The sequence below is a fragment of the Physcomitrium patens genome, chromosome 16 (genome assembly GCF_059467195.1).
Source record: "Physcomitrium patens ecotype Gransden chromosome 16, ASM5946719v1, whole genome shotgun sequence".
In the NCBI taxonomy this organism is placed as follows: domain Eukaryota; kingdom Viridiplantae; phylum Streptophyta; class Bryopsida; order Funariales; family Funariaceae; genus Physcomitrium; species Physcomitrium patens.
The window spans coordinates 13,739,076-13,751,210 of NC_143425.1; the positions used below are offsets into that span (position 1 = coordinate 13,739,076).

The 12,135-nt window shown below is 37.8% G+C and overlaps 2 protein-coding genes across 5 annotated transcripts; both read left to right on the forward strand.

Annotated features, from left to right (window-relative positions):
• Positions 1–1,161: 1,161 nt before the first annotated feature.
• LOC112293262 (E3 ubiquitin-protein ligase SPL2) lies at positions 1,162–4,439 on the forward strand. Of its 4 annotated transcripts, XM_024542481.3 has the most exons (7): positions 1,210–1,601; positions 2,015–2,254; positions 2,417–2,491; positions 2,660–2,764; positions 2,947–3,126; positions 3,272–3,516; positions 3,842–4,439. In XM_024542481.3, the coding sequence occupies exons 1-7, from the start codon at positions 1,359–1,361 to the stop codon at positions 4,131–4,133; spliced, it is 1,380 nt and encodes a 459-aa protein (XP_024398249.1). In that variant the 5' UTR covers positions 1,210–1,358; the 3' UTR covers positions 4,134–4,439. The 4 variants fall into 4 exon arrangements, with proteins under 4 accessions (XP_024398251.1, XP_024398249.1, XP_024398250.1 ...); XM_024542483.3 differs by lacking the exon at positions 2,660–2,764 and having other exon boundaries at positions 1,162–1,601; XM_024542482.3 differs by lacking the exon at positions 2,417–2,491.
• Positions 4,440–5,781: 1,342 nt separating this feature from the next.
• On the forward strand, positions 5,782–8,533 carry LOC112293572 (uncharacterized). Its single transcript, XM_024543164.3, has 5 exons — positions 5,782–5,880; positions 6,153–6,403; positions 6,747–6,920; positions 7,023–7,960; positions 8,102–8,533. The coding sequence occupies exons 2-5, from the start codon at positions 6,191–6,193 to the stop codon at positions 8,229–8,231; spliced, it is 1,455 nt and encodes a 484-aa protein (XP_024398932.1). The 5' UTR covers positions 5,782–5,880; positions 6,153–6,190; the 3' UTR covers positions 8,232–8,533.
• The last annotated feature ends 3,602 nt before the right edge of the window (positions 8,534–12,135 follow it).

A 12,135-nucleotide genomic window follows, 5' to 3' on the forward strand; every position in this document is an offset into this window, starting at 1 on the left:
AAATGGCAGAACGATGTGAAGAGTGTGGATCTTTCCAGTGAAACCCAGTCTGAAATCTCAAAGAAAGAAGAATTTAATCACATATGGGTGCGTGATAGGAGAGCTTGTTTTCTTGGTGGATTTGTTGCTAAGTTGTGGAGCATCCACTAGCCTTGTTTTGTATTCCATTCTCTACCTTTGCATAGAATGCTGATTTAAACCACATGTGTGCATTTGGGGTTGTGCCTCACATAGAATGTGTGATCCAGGGCTTCTGATGCACATGACTTCTGATGGTTTCTCTTGCAAGCAATACTTCTGAATGGAATGAATGGGTTAGATGATTTTGGCATCTACTCCACTATTCATGCTGTTAAATTTGATGTTTTTAAGTCTTGGTGTAGGCCATGAAGAGAATGGAATAGGCTTTCACAAATTAGATCAATGTTTGTGAAGGAAGTGGTTGTACACATGGAAATAAAGGGTGCCACATGAATTTTGTTTTTTTCCTTACAGTAGGTATGTTGCTTTTGATGTGGTAATGCATAGCTTATTAGCTTGTGTTGGAGTTGGCTGGTTTCCCATTTGACCAATCTATGTTTGAATTGCCATTACAATGCTTGTTTGGTGGCTGTGATCTAAACTGTAGTGTCCAAATTTAAGTAGAATGTGTCAAAAATAACATTTTTAAGAGCCAAACATTGGTAGAACTCTTTTCACATACTACAACTCACAAATTGTGGCAATATTGGTACACACAAGCCAAGGATTTTTCTAGCATTATTGAGATGCTTTGCAAAATTGTATTCTAAAAAGGAATATTTTTTTGAAAAAAGAAAACAATACAAATATCTTTCATTGATATATTTGTAGAAGACACCCACTATGCCAGCAGGAAATATTTAGATGGCCCATGCATCACAGATTAGAGGAAAGTTGGCATTCTGTGAAGCCATGGCTCAGAAACAGGGGTGGTTCAATTAATTATTTCAGTTTAATTTAAATTTTCTTCCCACATCCTTCTCATTTTTATTTTTTTCCTTCTTCATTACAATATTCTGTCTTCGTTGACCAGTAGTAATGTTTCTAAGGAAGCCCTATTGCCACTCCACTTGCATCATCAATGCCCAAGTCTAACCTTTAACAAACCAACTAAGTCAAGTGTCATTGCTTGTAGGGCTCAGATTTGAAGGAAACCGATGTTTTCGTTCAAGTCATCATTCGAGGGAGGGGATTTGTTTGGTTTTTTGTTTTTGTTTTTGAGCAATTAGGGTTGAGTTCGACGAAGTAGCTTTACAAGTTGTGAATCTTGAGTAGCGGATGTGGTTGTTTGTGTATTTCACAGCATATCGAAGCATGTAGGGTTAGGTTGGGTGGAAATGGGCAGCCATGACGAGGAGATTTGTGTGGCCCTCACGCGCATCGCCCTTGCGGGGGACGGAGTGGTGCTAGGGTTGGGCATGGCATGCTTGGCCGTGAAAGCATGGCTCAAGTATCGCACCCACGAACAAGCCCTCGTGGCCATCAAAAACACTCCGTTGTCGCACATCGCCGACCTCCGGATCTTGCTTCAACGCCAAACGCTCAACTCTGACCCTGAAATCGTCATCTCCAATCAATACGTATGGCCTATTCGAAACCACATTCATAAAATCCCCTCCCCTCTATTAGTTTAACTCCAGAAATGAATTCGAGAGACCTTTGTGCGAACAACATGTAAAATAGGGACAAGGAGCCAAAAGTACGATTTGTCACACTTCTGGGTTTTGGACCACTGCAAGGAAAGAATGGGAGAGGTTTGGTTTGGAATATGGTGGAATCACATCCAGTAATCTAATTCCTGCTTTTTCCTTTACCTAACTGAGGTCTCATGGTTTCAATCATTGATGGTAGTGCTTGAGCAAGAATTTTCTTTCTGCAAATTTCTTCCATTCAGTCAGAAATCTTTGAACATGTCACACAAAAATCCTACAATGGTGCGATCATGTGTTTCCTCTAGATTGAATCGATTTGTTGTAACATTCGAAATCTGCAGCCGAGGTCCATTCAAATGACAGAAGCCCTGGCAAGTAAACAGCCAGCACGATTTGGATTCCGTATGTGGCGCAAACTTGACGCGGATCTCATCAAACAAGAGAGAATCGTGATGGTGAGGGGCAAGATTCAAACCAAGGCTTCGGTCGAGCCCAGTGCAGTCCTTAATGCCGAAGACCTCCAGGGAATCACACCCTCTCAGTCGGACACGAAAGCTGTGTACCTGGAAAGGATTCAAACTGTAAGGATCCTCTTCTCCCCTTCCCGTCTGCCTCGTTACCAGTCTTTTCTCATGTGTGAATTTTGAGATGCCAGCTTTTTCATGTAGTGTAGGGGAGTCCATTAAATTTCATTATTCATGATCCAAGCTCCTCGGTTTTCTTTTTTGTCGTGGCATGCTCAGTATGTGCACTTTGAGATGAATTGCATGTTGGGATGGATCAAACAAAGAGACCTCGTGAAGTTCACTCAAAAAATGGTAAGTGTTGAATTTGTTGGAGGGGTAATTATCGCTCTCATGTGAAGTGTGTTTTTCTGATTTTCTATTCCTCTCCCTGTTTTACTTCCATCTCTCTCTCTCTCTCTCTCTCTCTCTCTCTCGCTCGCTCGCTCGCTCCGGCTTGGCCATGGTTGATGATGGAGTCAGTGTTTATACAATGGATCAAGAAGCCTGTTTGGGTGGGGCTCTGAGTGGCGGGGACTCGTGGGGTGGGGTTCCGTGAAAGAGCAATTTGTTGTGGCGAGGCGCAAGGTATACAATCGCCATAATTTGTTAAATTCCTTAGTAAATATTTTATTAAAACAAGATGGTGTTGGTAACTTCTTACTCCAAGTAGCACGTGAAAGGATTCTTCGAGTCTGGTGAGCGCTGAGGAAGTCCCCGTGAGGTGGCCAAGGATCCAACCTTAATTTTCAGGTGGTGGTAAAGTGCAGGTGGCATTCGTACTAGCCAGCAACAGTGAAGAATGCTCCTCAGAGCCCATTGCCTACATCCACGTGAACATGGATGTGCCAAAGCACCCCATTCCATTGTTGACAGTGCACCATCAGTTCCACCCTGTGTCATCTTCTTCTTACACACTACTCCAGGCCATATTTGGGCGCCGCTACCCGGTTTGGATCAATCTCCCCCCTAAACATCGTAAATGAATCTTGCACACCAAAAAATAAATACTTTGCCTTCTTCTAGAACCCTCTCAATCTTCACAGATTTCTTTTGTTACAAGGGCAATTTCTCATCTGAACTTCGAACTTGTAGGTGGGGCTGTTAGATGAAGAGAGAATACTCCAAATGGGTCGCGAGATCACGGCGGTTGGCATTCTGGACTCGACGCCAGATGGCAAGCCAGTGATCAAACCTTGCAGTGGGCTGCCCATCTTCTTGACAGAGTGCACCCGGGAGCAGTTGCTGATGGAGCTGGCAAGGGGGACAAAGATGTTGCTCTGGCTAGGGGTTATTGCCACCACTTTCTCTGCCGGAGTGTTGACCTACGCTGTCATCAAGTATGTTACTCATCATTACTATTTAAACAGAAGAAAAACAGAAGTCTTACTGTTGCCTCCTAACAAAAAATAAAATGATATACCAAAAATGTATTGTCAGTTTTATAATGTGCAATAAACCCTAAACCCTAAACCCTAAACGCCAAGTTCACATGTGCTTTTCTTTATTCGAAAGTGCGACTTTGTCAACATCCCATCATCAGAACCAGTAGCGTCAAGCATTCACAATGCGCTACCCTCATTTCATTGTATATTTTTTGTATTACAAATCCTTGAACAAGCCGCAATCCTCACTGTGACGAGGAATGGTGTTGTGGGTCACAAGGAACTGGCTGAGGTGGAAGCAGCATCGCCAGTTGGAGGAGCAACAGCGAGTGAATGAAGAGAGAAGGCAACAGAGGCTGATGGACGAGGAAGAGGTGGAGAACTTGGTGGATGTTCCTGAAGGGGAGCTTTGTGTGGTGTGCTTGTTGAGGAGGCGGCGGTCCGCGTTCATCCATTGCGGCCACCGCGTGTGCTGCATCGTTTGTGCCCGAAGGGTCCAGCAAGGAGCCGATCCCCGCTGTCCTGTCTGCAGGCAGATCGTCACAAGCACCATGACGGTATTCGACGCTTAACAGCAGCAAAAGTATTGCAGAAGAAACACTCACTTTCTTTGTAAAAAACCGAACAGATCTGAGCTTTAGCCTTTTTAGTGGCAAATCAAATCTTCGGCTCTGTCTTAAAACATCATGGTCTGCTTCACACGAAGTTTGTATATAAATCGACGTGGAGATGTGGACCACAACCAGACATGATTTGGAGAACGATCTGCGCTTCCTGCAACCTCATGCATAGGTACTCTACTTCAAATGTTTTGCAAAGTATCTTTTTGCTTACTGTGTGATATCTGGTTTTATTAAAATTCGGCTGCTACATGACAACACGGTGATGAAAGTAAAGAACATGTATCACTAGATCACTGGTTACGACGGGTTTTTCATTTGATGGATATTGGGATGGAAAGAGGTTTATACAAATATCAAAATTTAATACATACATACATACACACACACACACATAAACAATATCCACAAAAAAAATGCACTTTCATTATAAATAGGAAATATCATTTTTTTTTATTATCCTTCATTAGTTGGAAATTAAGTATAAATTGTTTTGCTTTGTATTTATTTTTTGTATTCAATAATGAAAAGATCTTATAAAAGGTCTCCAAACAAGGATTTTAAGAATGAATGCATTGAATCAACTTGTGGATGAATACCACCCAACATGCTATCATTTTCAAATTTGAGTCGAACACAAAGAGTTCTATATGTTGCTTGTTTGCTACCCTTGAACTTGTGGGTATTGGGCAAGTAATGGATAAGGAATATAACCCTCTAACTAATAAATGTTTCTACATTTGACACAAATAATATATATCTCAAATACCTTTATACATAGTGAGGATGGTTTTCTAGATCCAAGAGACTCTCTAGATTTTGATATGAAGTGGTGGTGCAAACTTTGTATTAGTCCATGGGTTAATTCACCAATTCAAGATAAATTACTCTAAAAATTCCATCTTCACCTTGAACAACTACCACCTTAGACAACTTCCTCTTAGGCCTCTTTCATCACTCTTACATTATAGATCATCAAATCAACTACACAACTACATAAAAGTTTTTAAACATGACCAAACTCTTCAATTGGGAAATCATCAATTCCAAAACCTTACACCCAAAAGGACCTAATTTGGGAGTGGATTCTTATTAGTGGATACCTATTAGAGAAGACATGAAAATTTGTGCTTACAAATACAATCAAAACCATGCAGAATTTTTTTTTAAAACATGCCCAAACTCTTCAATTGGATAATCAACAATTCCAAAACTTTGCACTCCAAAGGTCCTAATTTGGGAGTGGGTTCTTATTAGTGAATACCTATTAGAGAAGACATCAAAATGTGTGCTTACAAAGACATTCAAAACCCTACGTAGGAATATCAGAACACCCTTCAAAAAGGGCAACACGTGAAGTGGGAGAGGAGGGAGAGGTGTCAGCAAGGAGTCCATCCCTCACCGCAGAGATTTTCGGTGCCCAAGTGACTTCTGTGGATCAACTCAGGATTGCATCAGATAAGATGCCCCTCTCCTCACAGCCGTCCGTTCCACCAGGCGCCCCATCGGAGGGCTCTTGAACACCTTGGTATTCTAGGCGAGGACCCCTTGTTTTCGCCCCCTTCACCCTCCGCTTCACCATCACCCTAGCTCTTATTCCTCGCTCACCCGAATTCCGTCGTTGCTGGTTCTGTGGGTGCAGGCTTCCTGCATTCGTCTCCGCATTCCAAGCAGTCTCGTTCACCCATCGTGGTCCAAGGTGAGGTTTTGCGGCTGAACTTGGTGGTGTGAAGAGCATTTGTAAAGGGGGGTTAGAGTTTTAGTCCTCGGAAGGGGTTTTATGGTTTATGGTAGTTTACGAGCAGAGGAGCTAAGGATGGTGCTTGGATTGCACTCCGTTTTCTCGCAGGAGGATTATGAAGCGCTCTTAATTTTGGAAGCGTTTTTGTGTTGGAACTTCTTTGGTGGATAATGCCTGCAAATTTTATAGTGGGTTGTCTAAGACTTGCGTTTTTTTTAAAATCTGTGCAGCTCGTTTGAGTGAGCGGCGAAGAGCAGGGCGTTGAGCCATGGCAGCACAGGGTGTAATGACGGGCTCCGCTGTCCGTGCCCGTGAGTGGTCAGGATTGAGACCTGCCGACCAACTTAAGGCCACCCCAGTTGCCCGAGGTGATAGCCACATTGCTTTCTCGAGGAAGGGTCATGTGGTGCAAATGACACTCTCCGTAGAGAAGAAGCAATTTACGACACAAAAGTCTGAAGAGACATTCAACGCTGCCAAGGTAAGTCCTCGAATACCCCAGTCGGTATTTCTGTATACAAGCCCACGTGAATTTTCTTGCCAATGGCACCATGTGGTTGACTATCTCCGATGTTCTGCATTTTAGAATTGTTCATTTAGTCCTTGAACAGGGTTCACGACTGCTGCGAAATCTTGTTGCTGTTGCCAGTGGCCGGATTCTTGCCTAGAAGCCATTTCTTATTGGTAGATTACTCCTTGTTACCGCATCTTCTAGGATTGAAATTTTAGTGACTCTTGGTCGGAGTCTGTGCGTTTCGTAAGTTATCCACATTCTTTGCCGCAATCAAAGAATCCCTTACATTGCTTTTGTGTTGGACGGACAGGAGCTGATGCCCGGAGGTGTTAACTCTCCTGTGAGAGCATTCAAATCGGTTGGAGGGCAACCAATTGTCTTTGACCGAGTGAAAGGTTCCAAGGCCTGGGATATCGACGGCAATGAATACGTCGATTACGTCGGCTCATGGGGTCCCGCTATCATTGGTGCTTGCGACGATCAGGTACAAGACTAACCGTCTCTGTAGAAGTAGCGACTCCGACGTTGTTTTAATACCGCATGTGATTTTGGGTCGCATTCTGACTTCTTTCTGGACACATACCAGGTGAATGAGGAGCTCGTCAAAACGCTCCAGAAGGGTACCAGTTTCGGTGCTCCATGCGTTTTGGAGAATGTGTTAGCACAAATGGTGATTGACGCAGTTCCCAGCGTCGAGATGGTGCGGTTCGTGAACTCTGGAACCGAGGCTTGCATGGGCATGCTCCGTCTTGCTCGTGCATACACTGGACGCGAGAAGGTTCTTAAGTTCGAGGGATGTTACCACGGACATGCGGATTCTTTTCTGGTAAAAGCCGGCAGTGGTGTCGCCACTTTGGGTCTCCCAGACTCTCCTGGTGTTCCCTCCTCTTCCACAGCATCTACACTGACAGCAGCTTACAACGACCTCGAGGCAGTGAAGGAGATCTTTGCCAAGTACAAAGGAGAAATTGCTGCCGTGGTGTTAGAGCCCGTCGTGGGAAATGCTGGTTTCATTATCCCCAAGAAGGAGTTCCTGCAAGGGCTCCGGGACCTCACCAGTGAAGATGGAGCCTGTCTTGTCTTCGACGAGGTCATGACTGGGTTCCGCATCTCATATGGAGGTGCCCAAGAGTACTTCGGAATCACGCCTGATATCACTACCCTGGGGAAGATCATTGGTGGAGGACTCCCTGTGGGTGCCTATGGAGGAAAGAGGGAGATCATGGAGATGGTTGCTCCCGCCGGACCAATGTATCAGGCCGGTACCCTAAGTGGCAACCCGCTCGCAATGACGGCTGGAATCCACACTCTCCGCAGGCTGCAACAGTCTGGCTCGTACGAGCAATTGGACAGGGTTACCGGGAAGCTCATTCAGGGAATCCTCGACGCTGGGCGAGAGGCTGGGCATGAGGTTTGCGGTGGGCACATCAGTGGAATGTTCGGATTCTTCTTCTGTGCCGGTCCTGTAAACAACTTTGAAGATGCCAAGAAGAGTGACACTGCCAAGTTCGCCGCCTTTCACAGGTATTTGGTGAATTTTGATTGTAATCAGTGACAGAGTCAGTAGCATGTGCACACGGTAGGGAGATGTTTTCTGGATTTGTAGAAATGTATCTGATTCACGAATGCTGATGAAAAGTTGTGGCTTTTTCTGTGCACGAGCAGGGGCATGCTTGAAAGAGGCGTTTATCTTGCACCTTCACAATTTGAGGCTGGCTTCACAAGCCTAGCTCACACAGACGAGGACATCGACTTCACCATTGCTGCCGCTAAGGAAGTGATGAAGTCACTTTGAGAGGGGAAGAATTGGCTCACTGGGTCCTCATAGAGCCGCTATTCATTTTTGTTAAGAAGAGATGTTGGATTAGAAAGCATACATGTATCTGAGGACATAACTTGAGGTTTCTGACTTTGGTCCCTACCAAAATTTTATTTTAGCTTCCTTAGCAGTGCTCTATAAAATTGTAGTCTTTGGCGGTTTGGCTTCAGAGCAGCAGAGGTGGCCATATAAGTTTTGCACTGTATACAACAGACCAAAACTCACCACTCATCATCACTGCTTTTAATTTCACTAAATTCTGCAGTGATTTTGGTCCACGCTCGCCCGTGTATCAGTTGTTTGCAATGGTACTGTTTACGATTTTTAGTGGCTCCTACCACCTAGCAAAAACAATAATTTGAGTTGAAGTTTTGAACCAAAAAACGGTGGAACCGTTAAATCATCGTCTTGACTTTGTTCACCCCAATGAAATGAATACCAATCACATGTTTAACATGTTTTCATCACGAGAACAGGAAGAAGCTTTGATTTAGATGTCGCTAATTAATCGTGTGTTGACTGTACCTATAGCTGATATTCGAACCCAGAATTAACAGGAGAAAATGCCACTTCCGTAGGATGCTGATGGGGTCGAGGAATTTACGTACAAAGGTCAGAATTCTGCAAATTACTGTTTCAAAATAGAACTACGGTTGGAAATGTGTTTGTTCTCTGGCCTGTTTAAATGTAGAAGAATATCAACCAGGAAAGACCATAATGATCTTGTTCAGGAGCAGAATTATATACTAGAATACAAGAAGAAATCGCCATTACATTGCAAAAATTAATCTGTTATTGGAAGACAATAGTCTCAATAATTTCTAAATGACAACAGAGACATACCCTAACTTCAATGCAGTAGTATAGTATTAAATTTGATAAAGGTTCATTGCTACCTGTCAATTAAAAAGACTAAGGAATATTAATGCATAGATATGGCAAAAGTTGATAAATCATAGAACATGAAATCAATGTGTGAAGGTAACCAATAACATCTAACATAATAATATCAAAATCATGATTTGACATATACTAATATTTACATTTTGTACTTTCAACCAAAAAAGTACTCTCATGTTTATCCTTCATCTTTCTTACAATTTAAGAGTAGTATTTGAAATGAACATTTATAACTATGTTGATAAATTGAAAATTATACAAATCACAATTTTCAAGTGATTACAATAAACGAAATATAATGTATTAAGGCTAAGAAGACTACAAATACATATAAATAAATATTTGGGACATTTTATGTAATTAAAAAACTAACCTTGATTTTATATTTAATTTTTCTTGAGTTGATTACAAATATTCTTGTCCACAATATTACATGTAATTACTTGAGGTTTTGGAGACATATATCAAGGACATAAATCACAAACAACCAAAGAGTCAATACACTCTTGTGTCACTACATTCTTATGTCATTAGAAAAGAATTCTTGTGATCCTTCATATATTGCCTTTTATCATGAAGTTCATAAGTCTCATGTAAATTTGGTTGTTCTATATATATATATATATATATATATATATGTATATATATATGTATATATATATCTTAATTAAACTTTACGTTTCTTTTAGAATTTAGATATTTTAAATCTAATAAAATATCTATATAAATATAAATATTATAATTACATATTTTTCTAGATTAATAATAAAAAATAAGCTAGATCTTTTAAATTTGGTAAAATTTTCTTTTAATAATAATAAAAAACACCACCTTATATTCTAACTTATTTAAGTTCTCATTAGTCTTTTGATTTTACAAATCTTGTCAATTTTTAAATCATGTTATGTCTTGGACAATTCTACCTACCTACTTGGATCACTAAAACTCTAAATTATAATAATAAAAATGTAGCTCTAGTTTAAAATAAAAATTAAAAATGAATTTTTTTTTGAAATATCTATGTAATTTAAGTTCCTAATTATACTGTTGGAATTGCAAGCATTGAAATAGTAAGGCAAGTCAACTCAAAAGTAAAGAAAATCCCATCAAAACCTTTTAGCATACATTTGTATTATTATACCATAAAGATTAAATCTTATGTAAACAAATAGATCTTTGAATAAGCTAATTTCTATATAATATAAACATATACTATTCCAAATTAAATATTCAATATGTAATATGAAATCACTTTAATTTAATTGTCTTGTATGTATAGTGTAATCAAGTCCAAAATCAAGAAAATTATCTTTATGGAAATATTAATCTAAAAAGGTTAATCTATACTTTATAAACCTAATAACTATTATAATAAAAACATATTTAATCAAGTAACTAAACCATTAGAAATGCAAACATTAAAAAAATAAAAGTTAGGTCAATTTAAGACTAAAAGTCAAAAATGTCAAATTCTTTTAAAATATTATTGTATTTTTAAACCTAAATCCTACTTCTAATAGATTCTAATGTGAAATAAATATTTTATGTAAAAGTTATGACAATTTTAAAAGAATTATTAGTTTTAATTTATATACCTAATAGTAGAAAATAATTTATTTTATTATTTTAAACATCTCATATTTTTTAAGCTATAAAAATATTTAGGATTATAACTATATTGTTATAATTATTAATATTTAAATTAATAGAATTTATTGATATAAAAAATCATTGTAAATAAAAAAATCAATTAAAAATTCAACAAGTAAAAGCATAAATATTTAAAAATCAAAAACTTATAAAATATTATAAATATACTATTAAATTAGTAAATTCTAAAAATAAAGATGTGTATCAAATTAAAACTTAAAACACTATATAATTATAATATTAACTCAAAAATCATTTGATTAAATTTCTAATATCTACCAATCTAAAAAATCCTAAAACAATTTGATAATACAATTGTAAATTAAGAATCCAAAACTTATAAAAGAAAGAAATCCTTATTACAAAATTAAGTTAAAAAGTATAAAGTTAAATTGTATATATTTATATGTCTAAACTTATAGAACATATTTTTTTTTCTTTGAATTTTATATATATATATATATATATATATATATATATATATATTTAAAATTAAAAAAATAAAGGAGTGTAAGATTGGACATATGTACATGATTCTAAAACCTTAACATTAAAGTTTTAAACTCTAAACTTGAAACTTGTGACATCTTTGTTAATCTTAATTCTAAATCTTAAACAAAAAATATGTATATATATATATATATATGATTTATATCAATGTCTTTGTTTAAATGTAGTGACTAAAATACACTCCATATCTTGTTTTCCAGCATACTACATATTAAAAATCAATAAAAAAAACCAAAAAAATTGACAACATACTTAAATAAAAACTAAGTTGTTTCCTACTTATGCCTACTACTTGCATCCATCTAATTCTTTATAGAATATTAAGGTGAATTATCTAAAATAATAAATTATTCTAACCATTATAGACTTGAAAGCATTTAAATTATCAAACATGAATTACTAAAATTAAATAAAATAACATTAAATAAGACTTGAAAAATCTAGTTGTTTCTTTATCTGAAGCTTCTCTATAAAAATTAATAATATTTTCTTACATTAGGTAGAAATCATAAAAATTTGAAATAAAAAATTACTACAAAAAAATAAATAAAAATAAAAATTTAGAACATTATTGCTTCTAGTTTTAGAATCCTAATACGATTTTAAGTTTGCTTGATTAGATGTTTCATTTCAAGGATATTGATTTTTATTATAATAATAAGATGTCTAAATATGGTAGTATATTATTTGGAGAAGTAAAATTTATTGGTAATAGAGTATTGCAAATTTTTTGGATGATCTTATAAAAATTCAAGAGCTATTCTTTTAAAAAATTTTAATACACTATTTCACTTCTTCCAAACACCTTGCTTATTAGAAA

Excerpts from the sequence above, each read along its gene's own strand:
- LOC112293262 (XM_024542481.3), top strand. The coding sequence starts at position 1,359 with ATGGGCAGCCATGACGAGGAGATTTGTGTGGCCCTCACGCGCATCGCC. Across the intron at positions 2,255-2,416 it reads ACCTGGAAAGGATTCAAACT|TATGTGCACTTTGAGATGAA; the intron begins GTAAGGATCCTC and ends TGGCATGCTCAG. Across the intron at positions 3,517-3,841 it reads TTGACCTACGCTGTCATCAA|GAACTGGCTGAGGTGGAAGC; the intron begins GTATGTTACTCA and ends GTGGGTCACAAG.
- LOC112293572 (XM_024543164.3), top strand. The coding sequence starts at position 6,191 with ATGGCAGCACAGGGTGTAATGACGGGCTCCGCTGTCCGTGCCCGTGAG. Across the intron at positions 6,921-7,022 it reads TTGGTGCTTGCGACGATCAG|GTGAATGAGGAGCTCGTCAA; the intron begins GTACAAGACTAA and ends GACACATACCAG. Across the intron at positions 7,961-8,101 it reads AAGTTCGCCGCCTTTCACAG|GGGCATGCTTGAAAGAGGCG; the intron begins GTATTTGGTGAA and ends GTGCACGAGCAG.